Source organism: Chelonia mydas, chromosome 8, assembly GCF_015237465.2.
Source record: "Chelonia mydas isolate rCheMyd1 chromosome 8, rCheMyd1.pri.v2, whole genome shotgun sequence".
In the NCBI taxonomy this organism is placed as follows: Eukaryota; Metazoa; Chordata; order Testudines; family Cheloniidae; genus Chelonia; species Chelonia mydas.
The window spans coordinates 96,559,732-96,582,233 of NC_057854.1; the positions used below are offsets into that span (position 1 = coordinate 96,559,732).

The 22,502-nt window shown below is 36.1% G+C and overlaps 1 protein-coding gene across 4 annotated transcripts in view; it reads left to right on the plus strand.

The window, feature by feature from the left end:
- Window positions 1–22,502, plus strand: part of FAF1 (Fas associated factor 1) — a 302,183-nt gene that overhangs the window by 146,508 nt on the left and 133,173 nt on the right. For all 4 annotated transcript variants that reach the window (XM_027824594.3, XM_037907794.2, XM_043552605.1 and 1 more), the window contains one exon: window positions 16,647–16,733. In XM_027824594.3, the coding sequence (XP_027680395.1) occupies window positions 16,647–16,733 (87 nt within the window). The remainder of the gene's footprint in view (window positions 1–16,646; window positions 16,734–22,502) is intronic.

The window sequence follows — 22,502 nt, forward strand, 5'->3', positions numbered from 1 at the left end:
TTAGTGAATAGTTAAATAGACTGAATTCTCTCTTTAAATATTACTTCTATGTATACAGGAGGACTGCTTGTTAATGGCATAATAGGACACTTTATGCATACTTAAAAGCACAAACTTCAGTGTTAATAAAGAAACATTTGTAATTGGTATATGTATGTTGGAGTGTAATGCTTTGATTTTACAGTATGCTGTACTAATAATGCATCTGCAGAAAGAAAAATTTTCAAAATGAAGCTAACTTATTTTTGCCTGATTACAGTGGAAACAAACTTCAATTATAATAAATACTTTCAGGGTAGTAATAATCTGCCAAGGAGAGTGCCAGCATTAGTAGTGATTTGTCAGATGTGGAAATGAGATGGAGGGACTATAGAGCATTATTTTAGTTACTAAATAGTTGACCAAAAGCTCAGTAATCCTACTTTAATTTTGACTTGAATTTAAAATGTTGTCCATAGACTGCATGTTTAAGTGAAATGTATGGGCCCCCATTCATTTTTGTTGAGGAATATCCTGCTCTCTGATTGATATTTACAAAAAGAAACATTTTGATGAGAAGTCCTATGTACTTAGAATACAAGACATATTTAAGCATTGAGTTCAGATTTCTCTTGATAACACACAAGATCCTGCAAAGTACCTGACATCAAGAATTTATAGTAAAGCAAGGGGACTGTGGAGAAATTTATAGGCAGTTTTGTGAGTAGTCCATTTTCTCTAATGTGCTTTCACATTACCAGCAAGGCATTACAGACAGTACGCTCATGTCACACCCCATTTTTCCTCTATATAGAGTTGGCATTGCAAGTGGTACACAAAGAGGAGGATGTGAATCTCACTCACCATTTGAAAACATTTGCCCCACTGCAGTAACATCAAAATAGAGACCTCGAGAGGCCACTGAGTCCAGTTCCCATGCAAGGTGTACTTGGCACTAGATGACCTTTCAGGGTCCTGTCCAGGCTTACAATTCTATGATTGTGTGAATATCAATAAAATCTATATAGTGTGCTAAGGCTGTGGATGTAAAGAGAGTACCTTGTCTCCCTCTTTTGACATCTCACTTTGGCTAGTACTTGGAATGAACAGTGAGCTCCAGAGGGAGACCTGTCCAGGTGTCTTTAAGTGGGAGGATTGCTGTGTCCAGAGGCCTGGAGGTGGTATGAAGTAGGAAGTAAACGGTGAAGGATAAGGGAGTCCTGGAGGACTCACCGCACAGTAGGCATAGTTACTTGTATAGTACTTCAGTTCACAAGGTATATAGATTAAACTCGTTTTCTTAACTAGTTTTCTTCTATTACAAAAATTAAATTATTGAATAGTTACTAGACCATTTTCCTTGGCTAGGTTTTGTGTTCAGGTTACTTCCAGTAGATAAAACAAAATGCTCTTTATGTTGAAAATGTATTTATTCACAATGCTAAAGCTTAGAAAGTAAAAAGCAAATGACAAAATCCTATTGTTCCTAGCAATGCTCTATTTCTCAAGTTGATTATAATTTAAAATGGATAGAACTGTTACTTAAAATGTGCTTTGTTTCTAAGAAACATTTTCTGGAATCCCAGATTATAGCAGCTTCTGAAACTTTGTCACTGAGGTCAGATTTTTTTTACCCTGAAGACAGCAAAAAAGGATACTGTCAACAGTGCAGTTTCATGTGAAAGCAAATCCATTAGGGGCCAGCTGCATTGCTGTCTTTCTGGGATGAGGGTTTAAATCCTTCTTTAGGTCACAAGTGAGAATGATTTTGGTCTGGGGGAGAATTTCAGAGTCACAAATGGGAGTTAGATGCTTTCCTCCCATTGTATTTCAATAAGAGTTGGGTGCCTAACTGCCATTAATTTCCTTGTTAACCAAAGTGACAAAATCGCTGTTCAGTTTAGTATGCCCAACATTCTCTGCTCATTAGGCCTTACTCTCCACTAAGGGTACAGCCCACAGAGATCTGATGGGAGGAGCTCTGGAGTCCCTGATTGGATCAGGTATACTGTATAAGCCAGAAAGAGAGAGAGAGAGGAAGTTTTCAGTGGAAAAAGGTGAATCCTGGCTTGCTGCTGCTACAGTCCCTTTTGCCCACTACCTGACCCCCAGCTTCATCCCTGTTTCTGACTTTGACACTGCCCTGTTCCCAGCTCCTATCGCAGCCTCGTTCTGGTCCCTGAATGCTGTCTCCCTGGTTTCTGACTACTCTGGCTCTGACCCCAGGCTACAGCTCTTTGGCTTCTGACTCAGTGCTGACCCTCGGCTTCAGCTCCTTTTTCCTGTCTGACCCTGTCTCTGACTTTCAGTTCTGACAACTGGCTCCTGACTCTGAACCTGACCATTGGCTCTGGTTCCAGAACACAGCACTGACCACCAGGCCAGACCGTCCTCCTCTCGGTTGCTGGTACGGTCTTCCACGGATCCTGACATTCTGACCTTAAACTCTGTGACGCTGACTCTGATAAAAGGTGCCAAACAAAAATAAAGTCTGTAATAGTAAAGGGCTATGTCCTGAGGACCTGATTCTCACTGAAATCAGTGGTAGTTTTTCTGAGTGTGGACTCCAGAATTTGTTCGACAATTAATAAAGAGTAATTTTTGCTGTCAACTTCAATGGAATTTTAAATGTGTATTCTATCTTTTTGCCTACTTTGTTTTCATTTCATTGCTTCTGTAATTTGTCATTCTGTACCAAAATGTGTGGTGACTGGCAATTCGTTGACTTTTTGGGAAGAGAAAACAGCTGGAACTGTAACAATAGCAATCACAATTTGCTTTGGCAACTATTTTAGTTTTATAGCAAATTAGAAGCTGTTTAATCATGGGCTGACAGTTTAAAATGGCAATTTCCGCTTTGTGGTGCATGTTGAATTGTTGTAAAAGGGGCAGTCAGTCCTGGATAATGATCTATATGACAGAGTGCTTATCCTGTAATAGACTACTTGCTACAAGTTGCCTGTCATCTTTCACAAAATGCCTGAACGTGTAGATAAAATGTACCATTAAGCAATCTCACTTAGAGCTTTGCATATGTTAGTCAAGATGGAGACTTACTAACATGACCAAGATTTACTGATGGCAGTACTTTAAAAAGTCACACATTCTTTAAATGAGTTATGTTAACAAAATAACTGGTACTAGTAGCTTGGGGAGTTTTTACATAATCTGACATAGACAAGATGGTCATGTTACTAAATCTCAATCCCAAGCATCCTTCCCTTTCAATTCCCAGTGCGACAACTAGTTCACACTCTAATTATGTCATACCTTGTTTAATCCAACCTCCCATCTGTCTTTCTACCCAGTATGCTGCTGCCAAAATAAGTTTCCTTTCCCACTTGTTTTGAACACTCTTGCCCCTCTCCTCAGTTTCTTGAGAACCTGGCTTCTCATCAGTTTCTCTATAAATTTAAGCTTTTCCTTTTCACTTTTAGTCACTTCCAGTCTTGACTTCTACCTACATCTAATAACTCATAAGTTCACAGATTTTAAAGCCTGATGGGGACCATTGTGATTAGGGCTCTTAGGTGCTAGGGTAATATGAATAATTATTGTGTAGTCTGACCTCTGCATAACACAGGCAATAGATCCTGACCCAATAATTTCTGCATCAAGCCCAGAAACCCATAACTTCTGTTTGCGCTATAGCATGTCTTTTAGAAAAGATCTCCAGTTCTGATATAAAGATTAATAATTAGCTCGTATGTAGCACTTTTCCTCCATAAATTTTAAAATACTTTGCAAGATCCCCACTTTACATATAGGAAACTGAGGCACTGAGAGGTTAAGGACTTGACTGTGGTGACACAGCAGGTCACCCCTTTTTACACACTGTCAGGTAGGCCTTCAGTAGCATCTTGACTAATATTTGCAAAGCTCCATTATGCTCTTCAAAGCTCACCTGTTTTGTAAGGCAGTCTAACTAAAATGACTCTTCATTTCTCCATGTATGTATTATATTGTGTTGTTTGTTTTGTAATGCTCCTGCAGGTGCCCTTAGATAGTAAGTCTTTTGGGGCAGGGCACCTGTCATTTGTTTGGCACAGCCACCCTCTTCTTCTGTACCATGTGCATCTATGGCATTATACTAATAGTAAATTATTATAACAGCAATACTGTTCTTATATCAGATGGAAAAGTCATTCAAAACAGTAGTCTGATTTTTTTATTTTTAAAGGTCATTTCATATTTTCTTTTAAAAGATCAGTCCAAGAGCTGGGGTCATATTCTCTCCCCACCCCCCAACCCCCAAAAAAGACTACAGAGCGAACTACTGGATTATTTTCTTCTCTGTTACTCATCTTATAGAGGTGCTAGAATAGTTTTAGCTTCTGCAAAGTTCAAATGTTCTCCTCAGACATTTTAGGATGTGTCTTCAATTTAGCTGTTCTATATAGGTCTCTCCAAAGCTTGTTTAGAATGACCAATGGGTTATTTTATTGTGGATTTATGTTTATTTTTTTGTTTATATATATTTTATATTTATTGTTTATATAAAAATATTCTTCTGGTATATGATATAGCAGAGTTCCATTTAGATAAAAATATGTTGGTCTCTCAGATAGAGAAATGAGATTATTTTTTAAATATCGGGCCAAAAGACCGAACAGAGACAATGAAATGGGATACTAAAAAGTATAAAAGCTTGTATAGTAAACTTGTTCAGGAAACTGCAAGGGGTTATAATTCGTATTTCTGCTGATGAAAGGAGTATCAGGGAACTCTTGTGTATAAGATGTTGATAAATTGTAATTAATTTTAAATGTACTGGCTATATATGTCTGGTGACATCAAAACAGGAGGTATAGCATACAGAGGAATAGTGCGACTACACTGGGAGGAGTTTAGAAATTTTAGGTGAGTGGACCATTGAAGTGAAATGTAGTTTATTGTAAACAAATGGCTTTTAAAATTAATAGAAATGTAGGAGCCTTCTGTAGTCTCTAGGTTTTTGCATCAGTTAACTGGAATCTACTTCCTTTTCATGTACCTTTTGAAATTTAGATTATTCTGAGTGTCCTGATCATTAGAGAGACAAGGTGAGTGAGGTCTAATATATTTTATTAGACCAACTTCTGTTATCTAACCCACCATATTCTGGGACCAACATGGCTACAATTACACTGTACTTGATCATTGACAGTTATCCAGATGATGTGATGCTATATTGAGTCAAGGTAATTGTTGTGCATGTGAACTTGAAGTTGATCTACCTCTCAAGTGTGTGTCTTGAAAAACCATCCACTGCTTTGTAGCAGACTGCTTGCATACAGAAATTTGTATAGAATAGGCATTTCTACATATCCAGTATGTTTTCTTCAATAAAATTAGTTTCACCAAAACTTGAGAGCATGGTGATCCATCTAAGTTTATTGTTTACCTAAGCATTCACTTCTCTGAAAACCTTGCCCTCCCCTCCCCGATTTTTAAGTCTATCCATAATAATGGCAAAGTAAGAAATGTATTCTGTATTTATATCCTTCTACCTCCTCCTTTTACCTTCACAAAAATAAATAAATAAATAATCTGTGCCGCTAACTATTGTGGAGTATATTGGGAACATTTGACAGCCCTCCCCAGTATACCTATTTCTAAAATCTTTTTTGTGGGAAATGTTGCATAATGTACAATGTAAAATTGTACATCTTTCCCCAAATACCCAAAGGCAGTGGTTTATTTTAATATAATAATAGCCTGCAAAATTATGAGCCCAGGAATAATTTTCCCCTAAAGCATGAGAATTGAAAAGCCTGAAAAGTGTCTTATGCTTCTATTTCTTTTTTTCATTACTTAGATTGGTTAAGTGTAGCTGCTTCTTTAAATTGTGAAAAGGAAGAATCTCTGGCTGGAATTCATGCATACTAATTTCCAGAGCAGAGACCATCGTTACAGTTATGTAATAAACTCAACAAGCTTTCCAAAGGAAGTGTTTACATAACCTGAGTTCTACAATGTGGCAAAACCCAATTTGTAACAGTAATTTAAAATGTTTTTCTGTATTTGATTTGACAAATTTCCATGTAATCAAAAGTAACCATTTTGAACTTGTAAGTGGACATACAATTTGGTACATAAAATGAACTGTTTCACTATGGATAGGTGGAATGTGAAGGTTTAGCAGAGATTTTTCTAATGACTTTTTGTGTTGTAATTTTCTGAAGTGGAAATAGTAAATTGGATTTTAAAATAATTCCTGAGAGCTCAGTTTAGGCAATATGAAACCTTATTAGGGTTTTGATTTAAAACAAACCCTTAAATTTTGTAGTTAATTTGTTACAAAATCTTAATTGTGCGGGAAATAGCTGTACATGTAAATAGTATAGAAGTATTGAGGGTTTTGTTCATTTCATTTTAAATTGTTAAAACAGAGCAAACAATACAGTTTTTTCTCTCCTACACTAAACAGAAAGGCAGTTTCACATATTAATGGGGAAAAGTTACAAAACAGAAAAGAATAAAGTCTTAACAGAGATACTAAAAGCAAAAAATGTATTTAAAGTAAGTGCTGCCTAATCTTATAAATCATTAATTAGTGTAGATATCATAGTTTAACAACTGTTTGAATTCTGGTTTGTATGAAGTGATACAGAACACTATTAAGAACAGAACAAAAAATTGCCAATTACCTAATAATCATACTTTTTCTTCTCTGTTGCATCTGGTCCAGTTTTTAGCTTTTTTTGTTAGAGATATTTTCTTCTTTAGGTTCCAACACAATGAATCAAATACAAATGTAATTGTAACTAAGAATTTCAGCACAGCAAACAAAAAGAAAAACTCTCTTCACCACTCCAATTGTAAGAACTGTCTCAGAAGTGGACAAAATTGTTTTAAAACAATCTGATTTTGAAGTCAGTTACAAGATACACTGTATGAAATAACTTAAATATCAGCAAGATGCTAGATATCAGAAGCTGATTATACTTTAAGACTTACAAGGTCAGACATTGGCCCTAAGGAACTAGCAACATCACTAGGATAATCTGTAATATGTGTACCTTTAGAAATGCATTGCTTTAAAACATTTATTGATATGCTAAATTTGTCAGGGATTTAATGTAGTTTCTTAGTATAATGTGCAGTGTATGGGGGAATTATGGATTTTAAACTTGTAGTTTTTTAGAAACTGTAAATTAAAAATCATAAGAACACACTGTAGGAATAAGATTATTCCACAATCTTTAATCATCTGACTTTTTCTGTCCTCCTGGCATTTAGCTTCCTTGCCTAGTCTCCTTGTTCCCTAGACCTTCCAATATTTGCATCTCCAATTTGTGCTCTCGATCTCTCTTCCCCCTCTCCAGTTCTCATTGCATCATTGGTTAATTCCTTGACTGTGTTGGCCCTTGCTCCTCCAAGCCAAGACCAAGGAGACAATTTACAAAAATTTTGAACTGTTTGATCCTGGGCAGAATCATGCTCATTTTATTTAGGCAAAGCTCCCATTGTTTTAACTGGAAGTTTTGCCATGGTTGTTGACATTCACAGTGATTGCTGTGCAGCAGATAGCTGCCTGAAGTCATTGTAATTCATACTTTACATTAAAGATAAATAACTCTATTTCTGATTGACCAATCGCCTTTTCCTGACCAAGTTGAAAAGATTTCTCTGTTACTGAGTTTTTCTTTTGTGGTCAGCACTGCTGATAACTTCTCTTAGCTTTCTTTTCTCCTGGCTTCTTTGACTCTCTGTTTCCTGATTCCTCTCTCTCTATATTGCTGACTGCTCTATCAATGTCCTGTTCTTTCGTGACTTCTCCTCCCCAGCTTCCGTGTCCTTGAGGATTCTGTTACTGATTGCCTCATCGTCTGCCCCTGTGCTATCTTAGTGTGACTGTATCTGCTCCCTTGGTTTTAACTATCTCTTCTGTGTGCATATCTCCCAAATCAACCTGCCCAGCTCAATACCTCTGGCCATTCTTAGATCTCAAAATGTTTTTATCAGATCCTCTTAGGTGCCCTTTGAACATCTCAAATATGTCTTACCAACTGTAACCTTTTTTCCTGACCTATCTCCCTTATCTGTAACTCTTAACTTCATTAGCTTTCCAGTCTCATAGGCTCATGAGCTTGTATCATCTGCGGCTCTCTTCTCTGCATCAGACTCTTGCTAAATCCCGTTGCTCCTTCATCTGTAATATTGTCAAGATCTGCCCTTTCTTCGCTATCCCCATTGCTAAAACCCTTGTCTATGCTTTGGTCACCTATAGCCTTGATTACTATAACTGGATCCTTTTTGGTCGCCCCTTTTCTCATCTCTTTCTAGACTGGTGCTTAATTCGTATTTTTCTCACATTGCCCCTGCCCTCTCCCCCCAAAATGTGCTTTATTGACTTGGCTTCCATTCTGTTACAGCGTCAAAGTAGCATCCTCTCCTTCAGTGCTCTATGCAGTCTGGCCTTGGCTGCGTATGAGCTCATTTCCTTATACAGCCCCCTCTTGCATTCCACATTCCTCACAGTCCTCTCACTTTATTGCTCCTTTTGTCTCTCTTTCACGCTCTCATTTTTGCAGTGTCTTTCATGCTGACTAGATGCCTGGAACAGCCTTCAGCTTCTCAGCCAATTTAAAGATTTACATAAATTATATTTAATAATATTAAAGCTAACAATAGTTCATTATGTACATTTATTTCAATAACACTGTACCTAGATATGCAGAAAACAGCCCTCTGGAAATTACTGTGGCTTGACTTGGATGTGATTTTTTTAATTCAAAGATGTAGTTACAGGCATGACCAAATTTTGCTGATTAAGTTGTAAAATTTTAATTTTTAAAATTTGATGAGAGATTTCATTAGGCTAGATTTCAAATTTTCTAATTAAAAGATGAGAAATTGACTACGTTTGGGTGAAATTCACCGAAGTACAGAAGACCCTCAGAAGACTTACATCACTTAACCTTGTGTAGTAGAGCCTTTGTGTCATGCATTGGGGTGAATTATAACCTGTTGTGTCCTGACCAGCATGGACAAAGAAGAACCTTGAATATTGGCTCAATTTGGTATCTGCAAACAAAGAATTTTTTTGTGAACATGCCTTCTTAGACAAAATATTTATGACTGTTTTTTAAAAAATAGTGCAAGAGAAAATAAAATAGAAATTTGCGTAAGTCCTGTAACATGCTTCAGTCTGTTACCTACTTTGGGCTCCTCAGCATCAACATGCATATCTTGTTACCCCTGCGCCTCCACCCACATGAAAATGTTCTGATGTGGAGAGTTTGGTTGTCTCGAATGCATTGGGAGGAATTATGTCTCCATCCCCAAAGAGTCTCCATCTGCAGAAAGGTTAATACAGCATTTTTGGTTAATTTTGTGATTAAAATTGATATTTTTAATAGTTAAAGTTCTGGGACCGAATGAAACATTTACGTATTAATTTGGTTTTAAATAATCATGTATTGAGATTATCATCTAGACATTGTATCTACCATCTGTAATATGCAGTCGCCATGGTATCTAGATGTTATGAAAAGAATACAGATTTTGGGCTGCGCCAGTACTGCTAATTATTCTTTCCTACTGATCAAAGTAAATGTGGATGAACCAAAAAGCTCACCAAGTCTGTAAAGATTTCACTCTCTCTACTAATGGCAAATGAGCTTGTTAGCAAAACCCAACCCACCACCTCTCTCTTGGAAACCTAGTGGGTCTATTATCCATTTGTATGCTGACTCAAATTAATCAGTTGCATCTAGAGTATAGCTGTATATTTTTATTCCACTGGCCTAGCATGCTGCTTTTAAAATAATTTTTGCTTTGGTTTATGTGTAATGTTTAGGTCTTTCTCGCCCCTACAGAATTACAGCTTTATGTTGAAACAGCTAATATATATGAGGGAAGTTTCACAGTTTATTAGCAAACTCTCCTGTCCTCTGAATCTTTTTTGCTTTTCTTTTTTTAATGCCATTGGAATGACCAAATAAAGGGAAATCCTTTAAATAGTTACAGCATTAATAAAGATGGCATGATAGTTAAAAAACAAACTTATTTTTTCCTTTAACTGCTTGTGGTTTTTAAAAGGACTATTTTGGCATGTTTTCAAAATCCAGTTATGAATTTAGCCCCAGCAGTTTGTTTAATCAAACATTACCCTAATATGTTTTACATGGTACCCTGCCAGACAAGGCCTATCTACAATAACTAGTTTATTCTGTGACGAGTTGCTCAACAGATGTCATTCTGGTAGAATAATACAGCAGAATGCTTGTGCGTTGGCTAAAATTACTTCAACTTTGATCACTTTTGTTCAGCACATCAGTCTGGCATTGTGCTTTATACCAACATAACACTATAACCAGAGCATGCCTTTCAAGCTTAGAATAGCAGAGGAATGTTATTGAAATCAGTGCAGTTACAGATGAGTTAATGAAGAAGGAAAATACTGTTTATTTCATAATGCCGTAGTGTTGTACTTTGGAATTAAAATGGAATGTAAGGAATCCAACTCCAGAGTTATTTATTTTTACTTCAGAGGGCTCTTTAAAAACAATTTTGTTAGTTTTATTGACCGCATTTGACCATAAATAAGTTTTGTTTGTGATTGTAAAATAGTTAATAGTAGATTCTAAGTCTGAAACGCTTTCATTTTATGGAAATAATTTTTAACAAGATCTTTTCCATGTGTGATTGAAGGATATTTGTCCCACAAAAGGTATTCTTTTTTCTTATATTTAATGCTGTAAAACTGGCATGGCAAGACCCAACAAATAGATCTCAGATTAGCGTAGTTACATTTGGATGGGATGTTGTGGGGTCATTTCTCAGTAATGACATCTCTTAACCTTGATATGACTGTGAAATAAATGCTGCACAGCAGGCTGGTCTCTTGTTAAGAGGCATTGAAGAAAAGCTGTTTGTTTGAAACTGAGTGGGGATCAGACCATGTTCCAGGCTACACAGCTTTCACACATCAGTTCATCTCTCACAGGTGTATGTGGGAAGATTTTAAAAATGGATTGAGTTGCATTTTTTTTAACAGTGAAAGTATATTCCTATTTCTTTGAAAAAATAACATTTTTACATATGGTGAAGGGTAATAAGATACAAAATGCTGTAATTACTAGTCAGCCTGATACATTGGCATTCTGTGTTTAAAATAAAATAAATTACTAAACGTTGTTTTTTATTTAAAAGTGGCAATATTACCAGTCAAAAAACTACATTAAGATGGAGTTACAAACTCAGAAAATTCAGAGTTAAGATTAAAAATTAAAAGAAATCCAAATATGGTAAGATATGGAAACACACAGTTAACTCAACAACATTAACTTTGTCCTGTAGTGTCAATAAATAATATTGATACCTTTCTGATTAATGCATTTTACTGTTTGTAGTCCCAGATCATATTAAAATAATTTTTTCCCTCATGGTGTCATTGGGAATTTTTTATCGTCAGGGTGGATTGATTTAAATCAAATTGGTTTAAATGACCAATTTTAATCGTGATTTAAATCAGCAAACAGCAAACCTTTGAGTTAAATAATTAACTTTAATCATGTTTTGCATTGGTGCTTTTTATTTATTTTTCTAAAGAAAGGTTGAGTCTCATTGGTTGGTAACCATTAAAATGTTGATTTGCAACTAAATATTCCCTTTACACTAAATTTGGTGCTTCTTTTTGCTAACCAGGAGGATATACTATATCTATAAACACTTATTTAAGCAATGAATAGCTTAGCTTGCAATTATTCAGATTCTTAATTTTACTTTTTTTTTTTTTTTTTACTTGTAACATGTGCCAAGTTCTCTGTGGATGGAAGTTCAAATTTAATTAAAAATGCACAAAACCCAGCACTTTAATTTTTATTAATTAAATAAAACTACCTTAAATGTGCCGGATACGTTAAAATGTTTATCAAAATGTCATTTTGCATTCAAAACTGATTTATTAAACAAAGGAAGTTTTATCTGTAGTTAGTGAATTGAACTGATTGTTTCTGGACACCAAGATTTTAGAACGAGTAGATTTCATCCTCTCACACCTAGTTTTAATTCAGAGATTGGAAGAGAAAATCATACTTTCCTGTTTTTTCAACTCCCAGTTCGTTTCTTAACTTTGAATGAATTGCTCATTGAACTGAACTAGTTGAATAAACTGAAATGAGGAAAATAGTCACTCTGTACCTACAGAAGAAATTACTTCTGTCAAAAGCTGGTATGACCTTCAATGAACTCTGGTTTCAGGTGCTTAGCTCATGACTTCCACAAGTTCACTGATTTAACTTTCTTTAAAATTTGGCAGCAAATATGAACTGCTTAATAATTTTTTTGTATTTAATTTAAATATTTTAATTAAAAAACATTTAGGACTAAACATAGGTTGTGAATTTTAAATTTAATTTTGAATAGGTTTATTTTTTTTAAATAATCTTTTAATTTAAATGAAAAGAATCAATTTTTACCCACCCTTATCATTAACTTATATGTACTGAAAATTTAAATTATACGCATACTAAGTCTGTTAAGAATATTAACTTTTCCACACAAGTGTACTAAAACTTATCCATAACCATATAAAAGAAACCATCAATATTTATTTACTAATGCATTTTAATGTGTGGGTTAAAGGACTTTATTAGGCAGACCAATACTACATACAGGGCTGTATTAAGCCATCATAGGGCCCTAGGCAAACATACATTTCTGGGCCCCTACCTTCTAATATGAACAACAAACAGCTGATAAATGGAAGAAGGGAAAAATTATATGCCTAAATGATGTTCCCTTGCATACATGTCACTGTAGTAAATTCCCATCCCATCAGTTGTTGCTGCTGGAGAAGCAAGTAATTTCTTTACCCATGCCTTCCTCTCTCTTTGGCTTTGTTGGGAAAGGGAAAGTGAGTTTTAGTTGTGTGTGAGGACTGTCTCTGCCCACTCATCCTCTGGGGCAGATTTGCATGTGCAAACTGAAAGAACTTCACTCACTTGAGTGAGTGGCATTTGCAGCTTTTTCAGTTTGCTCTAGGGAACCAAAACACAAATCTGGGCTGTAGGTACGTGCCTAGTTGCCTGTGGGTTAATCTGGTTCTGGCTCCATGAAGGGCAGATCTAGGGATGGGGAATGGAGTCCCTGGACACAAGTGACTCCATGCTTTAAGGACTCTCCTGTGTTCCTGCCTCAGCTCCCCCAGCAGTGCTGCCTTGGTGTGCAATGGAGCTGAAACAGCAGTGCCATGAGGAACCTTTCAAGGACTGGTGTGTGTGTGTGTAAATCCTCTCTCTCCATATTTATAATAATCATAACAATTAGGTACATCATCATTAATAACTTTGCTTGATTACAGCTTGATTTCTGCAAGTGTAGCCTAAACACATGGTTTCAGTGAGCTTGACCTATATGGAAAGTTTGATGCGTCTATGTGCTTTTCTTCTGTTCAGATGATTCCAGAAAAATACAAAAAAAAGTCTGACCCTAGTTATATTTAATTAAATATTAATTTAAATTTAATTATAATTTACAAACTAAGAGATTTAACGAATAAATCTTCAGAAAATTCATTCTATATTCAAAAAATAAATGCTATAATTTTGGTGAGAATACACTATCTGTTCTTTATAAGTAAGAAAGAGGCTGAATCCCTGCTATAATGGCAACCTCATCTCTGCCTCTGTGATGGAGTCATGACAGGCAACAGATAAATATATTACATTATTTGATTTCAACTACTATGGAGTAGCTGGAATTGGTTTATTTTGTTGCATTACAGTAAAACAAACATGTTTTTCCTCTATCAGAATGGTTGGTTAAGAAGCACCTTTTGTCCGCTATACACTTAGCTAATCTTTCATGTGTACCGGATTTCGCTGGATAGTCTCCGTTTTGGCTGAATCCAGCTGCCTGTCCCACTGCACCAGAAGAGCAGGTAGTGTTCTGAGAGAGAGCGAACCCCGTTAGCCTAGGGGAGTGCAGTGAGTTGTGAGGCAGGTCAGAGATTTCTTCTTATGACCGTTGTTTGTATTTCTGTGCACTTCACAGACCTTCTTATTGACCTAAGTCTCATGCCCCAACCTTAGAAAACAGTTAAGTATTAGCCCTTGTGATTTTACAAACAAACTAATGGAGAGGTGTTCGAGGTCACTTCAAATAGATTTGGGATAAGAATCCAAGTCTCCAGTATCTTATCCACTCAGCTACACTGCCTTTCAGATTGAATGTATTTTAGTGATCTTACCTCTAACCACTACATGACATGCCCTTCCCAAATCTAGGAACAGAAGTCAAGATTTCTGATCTCCAGAATTCTGCCTTATTTTTTTTTTAATGTAGAATATTGGAGATCAGAAATCTTAAGTTCTCAAATGATTTGAATTCAAGTTGAATGAACAGATCTGTCTTCTAATTTAAAGAGGTCCTGCTCTTTCAAATGGTCGCCCAGTGCTCTCTAAAGTGATATGGTCATTTGTTCCGAATACCTACTAACTTCATTGTGAGAACCATCTTTGGCTTCTACCCAGTGAAAACAGAATGGGAAAGCCAACAGGCATTCTACCTCATAATGTACCAGATTTGGTTCAGGACTGTACATCATGGAGGCACATAATGCACTTGGTGGCCTCTACACTGTCCAGACAGCATAAAAACAAATATTCTACTGCTGATTAGCGAATAGCTATGTAATCCACTGGCAAAGTGTCAAATCCCCCCCTATTGGTTGTTCTATGTAGAGCTGTGGTTTTTAAACCTTTTTTCATTTGCGGACTCCTAAAAATTTTTGAATGGAGGGACAGACCCCTTTGGAAATATTTGATGTAGTCTGCGGACCCTCAGAGGTCCGCGGACCACAGATTGAAAACCACTATCTAGAGGGTAATATTTGCTCCTGTAATCTAAGTGGCAGAGGTCTGTGCTTGGGGTCCAAAATTCTAGGATTCAAACCCTCTTGATGACCCCTATTGTGGGGAAGACCTTATGGCTGCATGTAATAGATTTTTTCCCTATTTTGTGTATTAAAAACAAAATACAACTGGTGTATTTAACCCAGGGTGAAAAAACATCCTCTAAAACAGGTTATATCCTTAAAGCCTTTATAACCTGTCAGTTGTGGTGCATTGTGTAACAAATTACAGGTGTTACATGTTTTGTTTACTGATGTGACAGTGGTAAGTTTGAAGGTTGTGAAGGATGCCTCTTAGTTTATTTGTGTTGATGTGATAGTAATTTGCTTTGTTGGGTAAAAAATGATTTTCTGTGGTAGACGACAAGAAAAGCTCAGGAAACTCAGTTTCTCTGTTGGTCTCTACACCACAAAAGGTTCAACCTGGCATTCAGATTTCTGCTGTTAGCACTTTACCTGTCCAATTGCTGATCCAAAGGGGCAATGTTTTACATACACTTATGCACAGGCTGTCTTTACACATATTCAGTCATAAGGCGGCTCTAAATAAGCCCTAACAATTAATCCATAGGCTGTGAGAATACTTGGAATTATTAAATGTATCACTGCTAGACAAATTCAGATTGGAAATAAAACATAAATTTTGAACAGCGAGGGGTAATTAGCCATTGGAAAAATTTACTAAGTGTCATGGTGGATTCTTCATCACTGACCATTTTTGAATCAAGATTAGATCTTCTAAAAGATGTACTGTAGGAATTATTTTGGGGAAGTTCTGGGGCCGGCGTTATACAAGAGGTCAGGCTAGCTTATCACAATGGTTCCATCTGGCCTTGGAATCTATGGTATCTTTCTGTCTGTGAGACAGATTATATAATTATTTTAAACCAAAAAATAGGATATGAGTTTGTGATTTTAAATAAATGCTAATTGCAAATAATGTACAAGGATTATCTGACTTTAAATAGGCACAGAATGCCAGTTTTGTTACAATTTTGGTGGGGTTGTAAATTGTCATATTCTGTGGTGTCCTGCCTACTGTCTTTTCAGTTTCCACACTTCTTTCAAATTGACAACCAATCATGTTTCTTAAGCTTATTAGTTCACAGTAGTTGTCTTTAGCAAAAAGTAAAAACACAGAATGAATTGGCTTAAAGATAAGTGACCTTTTTTAAAAAAAGGAAATGTATGACATTTGTCTTCCCAACTGGAAATATTACTCTTGATTTGTATTTTCATGTTTCCCTCTTTAATATTTTCATTTTTATTTAGATACCCCTTTTTAAAGAAATGTACGGATTTATGTGGTAGCCAGCTACGTTTGATTCCTGCTTAAATCTACCCGGAATTTAGGATTTCTAGGATGAAAATAGAGTAGGTTAACCAGCAGCATTTATAACAAATTATCTTTTTGTTCTCCCCTTTTCCTATCCCCCATGGTATGTTTTCTTAATTTACAATCCAAATTCACCTGGCTGGAAAATCTGTCTGTATCTGTTTTGTAAAATGTCATGCACATCCACGATACTCTGTAAGTAATAATAACAAGAAACTATAATGTGTTTGTTTAATGCGGTTTGTTCATTTAGATTCCAGGTTAGCTCTTTTTTCAACAGCAGTCCATTTTACTTTCAGGTAGAAATCTGAGTTTTTGAATGTTGCCATAAGTAATTTTAAAAAAATCAATATAAATTAAAAAGCCTCCTCTAGTGATGAAAATAAAGCAGACGGACTGGAAGACCTCTTGGGGTCCCTTCCAGCCCTACATTTCTATGATTCTATGTTAAGTGCATTTTGAAAACATGTGTTTACTTTTTTTTAATAGGTAAAGCGGAATGTTTATGACCTAACTAGTATCCCTGTTCGTCACCAATTGTGGGAAGGCTGGCCTCCTTCTGCCACAGATGACTCAGTAAGTAGTTTCACCTCTGTTCACTTTTTCCAGTCAACATGTGACTGTTCACAGATTTATTATCCAACTCAGGTAAAAGCCTTTATTGTCCTTTGTTCAGAAAATACAGCAATGGTAAGAGTGCAGGTAATTTAGGGCTTTATCCTTTGAGCTTCCTCGTCCTGATCCCAGCAATGAACTGAAACATGTAAGTAGTTCCATGGAAGCTGTTCGCATGGGCAAACGTAAGTGCATGCTTCAGTGCATTGTTGGGTTGGAGCCAAAGTGCTTGGTACTCTTAAGGATCAAGCCCTTGTTGAGATGAGAAATTAATGGGAGTACTTGTGATGGTATGCACTTTGGTTCCAATTCAGGAAAGCATCCTTGTTTAGAAAAGCACTTAAAACACATGTTTATGTATATTCCTGAATTGGACCCAGAGCCCCAATACACCAAGGTACTTAAGCAAATGTGTAACTTCAAGCAGGTGAATCGTCCAATTGAAGTCAATGGGACTACTTGCGTGTTTAAGTATATACTTCACTATCTTGCTGAACCAAGGACTATACTCAGCTGTAAGACTTTAAAAGGTTGTACCTAAAATTAAGCCACCCGTATACACAGAATACATATAAATTTGTAGCTGATTAGAATGTGGAGGACATTATTTCCATTTCCTACCTGGTAATTTTAAAATTCCCAATATTTAAAATCAGAGGAAAATATTCATTTGTTCTTGTTGGCTGATTCTTCTACAGTTCTGACTCGCTAGTTAATTAGATATTTTTGCCTACCATTTCATATAATCATAGAGAGTCTAAATGTAGAAAGATGCTAGACATTATATCCCACCTTCTGCTGATGCACAATTGCTCCCTACAATATATTTCAGAGCATTTCTTTCTTTTTTGCTTTAGCTGTTTCCATTTTCCCCTAAGTAATACATTGCTAATACTGGTGAGTGGGGCTGCAGGTAGAAAGAAGTTGAAATGGAGCTTGTAGTTTAATTAACTTCGCACGAAGCTTTTGTGGGAGTGACCAATCTTTGCATAAAACAAAATGCTACATTTCTAAAAGTGTTCAGTATAAAGCAGATTAAATCTGACATTCTGTAAAGTGAAAATAAAACAAGAATTTGCCTTCTGTAAATAACAATACTTTGAAGATATAACTATTGATTTCTAGGGAAGTCCTCCTAAAATAACTGCTGCTGTTTGAATGGTGAATGCCACATTTTAAAAAAATGTTGTGTAAATGATTTAAGCCAATGAAGCAACACAAAGACTGACCACATTTTTAACATAATTGCAAAATATCTCTTTGTTTGTGCTTGCAGCTGTAGTAGCTAATTTTGAGATACGTGCAGGGATCTGTGCCTGTGTATTGGAGAGCAGAAATCGAGACTTTAGGTATGATTATTTGATATAACAAATATGGTCCCATATAGGTAGTCACAACCTTTGAAATGTGGGTGCATTTCAGCATCTTTTACATTTAAAATTAAGCAAAAAGGTTTAGAAATCCAGGATTTCTGATTCAGGTTCCAACAGCTGCTTTTAGTAAAAGCAAAATAAACAAAAAGAAAACCACCCTGCAAGATAGGATATCCTGCATGTCTAAAACTCATAAATCTGTTTTTAAGTCTGTTTTTACAAGTGACATTGTTGCAGGTGAAGTTTTCCCTTTTTCATGTCTAATGAAATTGGCGAATGTTGAGTCATCTGCTCCAAGGCAGGAGAGTCCTCAAAGCTCACTGCTTAAATCTGGTGCAGCTGAGACATGTCAGCTGTGTCAACAGATCTGTATGTGTTACTAACAAAAATATAATTAATTTCTATCTGAAATTAGAGGCCATAACTTAATACTATGAAGATTTAACATTAGCGAGAATTATCTGGAAACTTCGACTTGCCAGTTACGTATATTAAGTAATAGTTTATCTGTTTAAGTTGCTCTTCAATTTAATGGCAGATTTTTTTTTCAATCACTTTTGATTGTGCTATATAGAGTTCTCAGAGTTGTGTATTGTATACAAGTATGGTACTAATTCACAATTAAAAGCTAAAGGAGGACTTGATTAGAATACTTTTTTCATTTACATTTTATGCAGCATAAGAAATACTTTGTAATACCACAGGAGGTTTTTTCAGTGCAGTTCTCGTTAACCTTTGGCTTAGCAAACAGAACAACTAAATAGGCTTCCCATAATTGGATTCCTGTATCATCTTGAGTCTCTTATAAACCAGATAGACTTCAGTCTTCTGGCATTATCAGGAAATTCAGTGAAGTCAATAGTTACTTATACATTGTTGCATTTAGAGTTAAAATAGATTCTTTGCTTATAGTTTTATTTATAGAAATATGGAATACTGTCTGAATTGTCAATAACTCTTCCAGTTCTTTTTGCACACTTTCACTAGGGAACTAGGTACCTAAAGCTCTACAAGTAGGGGAATGTTTTCATGCTGTGACAGTTTAACTGTGAGAAACAAGACACATACAAGCCAGCAGAAATCTCATTTTACACTTTTAACAAGGACACATTTTTAGTTACAAGAGGGTATGAATAATTTTAACACTGTGAATTATGTTTGTTTCTCTAATTAAAATGCAAACAATGTTAATGTATGAGGTTTTTTAAAATCATGTTTTCTATTTTTATGGGGGTGTTACTTGTGGAACAAAATTAATATTAAAGATTGTGGTGTTCTTGATATTTTGCTGATATTTACCATTCTCTGCCATTGATTGATGGCACTTTTAGCAATTAGAGTAGAATGTTTAAAAATTAATGGTTCATTGTAAGTAACTTATCAGGCAGTGCAAAATGTTTATTTTAACTTCTGGTGATTGTACAGATCTAAACATTACACATCTTGTAAAGTGAGAACCAAGACAGAATATTCCACCTAAACCTGTGTAAAATGTGCTACACTTTCTTTTATGAGCATATATGAACTTTTAAGATTGTTCGGATCATTGTGTCATAATCGCCCATTTAAATTCACACTAACTTTATAAAAATCACCCTCAAGATCAATACTCTAGTATTTTAGTAAGAGTTTTCAAATACTAAAATATTGTGATTTTCTTTACTTTAAAAAAAGAGGAAAAAAATTCATACTAATTTTTCAGGCGTCTCTTATCTCATCTGGTTACCTATGAATGTTTGGGTTGAAATCTTGGCCCCATTGAAGTCAGTGGGCTTTCTGTGTATTTCATTGGGACCAGAATTTACTCCCCGATTTTTGTGCTACTCTCACTAACCTGAAACCGCTAGAACCCAGTGGTTATTTTTTTTACCAAAGTTATTCCTGGTCATGTCACAGACAGTTTGAGCTAAGCCTTTCCTAGAAAGGAGTTCACTGTTTTCCTTAACACAAGTCATCCCAATATGGCTATGAGAAAGATCTGCTTTTCCCATAAACAGCAATAGATGATTTCTCAAAGTGAAATTCAACCCTGTGTAGAAATATACACAAAGCCAATGCACTACTTAAATCCAATGTTTCCAATTCCTAAGAATTTATCTCCGGTAATTGGCCTCTAATGTGTGAGATCTTGTGAAAATACAGAAATCTCCTGGCTTTGTGATTTGGGGGAAACAAACTGAGAGAGAGAGAAAGAACGGGATTCTCCTACACAATGCCCTGTTGCCAATGGGAATGCGTACTGAGCTGCAAGCCAGGATTTGATGAGTTCTAACCCTACCTCTTCTACTGACTGCTGTTAATGCTTCTGTTCCCTTCACAGCCCTTATTGTTAATCAAGGTCCCGTATCTCTATGTTAGGAGAGGTAACAATGCTTTACCTATTATACAGATAAAAATAACTGATAGTTTGTATAAGTTGGGAATAGAACTCCCACATCTGTAGTAGAACAGTTGACACTTGTTGTTCAGAAAGAACATGCTAAATTATGTACTTGTGTAACCCACACTAACATAGTTGTGGCTTGGTGTCACCTTCCAGTGATTAGACCACATATGGAGGTTTATGACAGTTGCTGTTTTCATGCTAACAGATCTGGTTCTTTAGGTAAACTAATACAGATTTGTCCTTTTGGATCTAGAATTCCCTGGTTTATTCTCCACAGATGATCCAAAATTTTTTGTTACATATAGATACTTTGTCTACCTACTTGATCATGCTTTGCCTCCAGAGCCAGGAATCAACACCAGGAAAACTGATGCCCAATATTCCAGTGCTGACTCACAAATAGTTGAGTGACCCACTGGTAAGGTGGTGGTGTCTCCCTGTCTGAATTCAGAGGGTAAAAAAAATGCTTTCTCACTACCATTAACTGTTGTGGAAGTGGAAGGGGTCTGTGCTGTGGACCTGAAGGTTATAGGTTCAAACCATGCTGATGACTCATGAGGCAATGAAAGTGTAAGTGTGTGTGTGTGTGTGTTTATATACACGACAAACATTAGTATAAAGTTCGGGAATAATTGTTGGAACAATTCTATATTGAAAAATGTATTTAGAAGAGAATTTGGAAGTTGTCAATATTTGTTTTACTGTATTTGAGTGTTTGTATTTTAGTTAATGGGAGCTATAACATTTGACAGCGGGCTGGGGCACTTGGTTGTTTGTTGTGTTTTGAGACTGAGAACCGTGTATAGGAGATGTTGCCTGTGTGTCCAGAGAGAGGAAAAACTTTGCCTTTTATTAGATGCAAAAAGATAAGAATTTGAATTAACAAACTTAGAGCATCTCACTCTTGAAGGTGTAATGTTACAACTTGTGTGGGACTAGATGCTTTAGGGCATTGTTAATGACCCACAGAGCTTTTCACCTGTAGATCATCAATTTGAATCCAGCCTCTCTCAGCAGAAAGTAGAAGCTGTTCCATCTAATAAATCTTTGGTGGACTCTGCATGGAAAAGTTTGGGCTCCAGTTCAAGCTTCCACGTCACAAACTCACTGCTGTACTTTGTATGGTTGTAAGATCTGTGTGATGAGGCTGTAAAGCACATAATGCAATGGGACACTGATGTTTGGGTCCTCTAGTGAAAGGCAGAAGTGGTGAAAATCTTGTGATAAATTTGTAAGGGTTGTCAACACTGTACTTGTCATTCATACCCTGTTGATGGGCAGAATGAGTTTTTAAAAAAAAAAAGGCAGAAGGCAGATAAAAAAACAAGACTTAATCTTTTAGTTAGGACAAAAAGTCATGAGATTGTTTGTTTTTTATCTCATGATTTTGGGGGGCTGAGTCACGGTTTTGAACTTTTGGGGCTGGCAATACTTTCCCTCATTTAAGCCCTCAGAAGAAGTCCTTAAGCAATGCATGGGCCTTATTTAGGCTTTCTAGAATGAGATTAAATAGCTGCATGTTTTGATTGAGCATGTCAAAGAAATCTAGGGGATTTAGACACACAGTCTGATCATTTTAATTTTGATGGATGATGTGTCTCATTCTCCTATGTTACTTTGACAATCCTTTGTTTCTGATTTGATCTGACTGAAGATGTGACTGGTCTCATAGAATTTGTACCTCAATCGAACATTGCAATTTGCCTGTATTTGTATTTATTCTGATGAGGTATTTGATTTAACTCAGCAACCTCAAACTCTGTAACTCTGTCAACAACAAATTACTAGAATTTTGTCAGTTTTCTGTAGCTAATATTTATTGCCTAAGAGTTCACTTTGCTTCTGAAACTTCCATGTACTCTGGAAAGCAGAGACGTCAGGTTCAGTAGAGTGGGTCTGGCAGATGGGCCCTCATCGCAGTCTCTTCCCCTCTTCCTTTTGTTTAAGTACCTAAGAGGAATACTCCAAGAC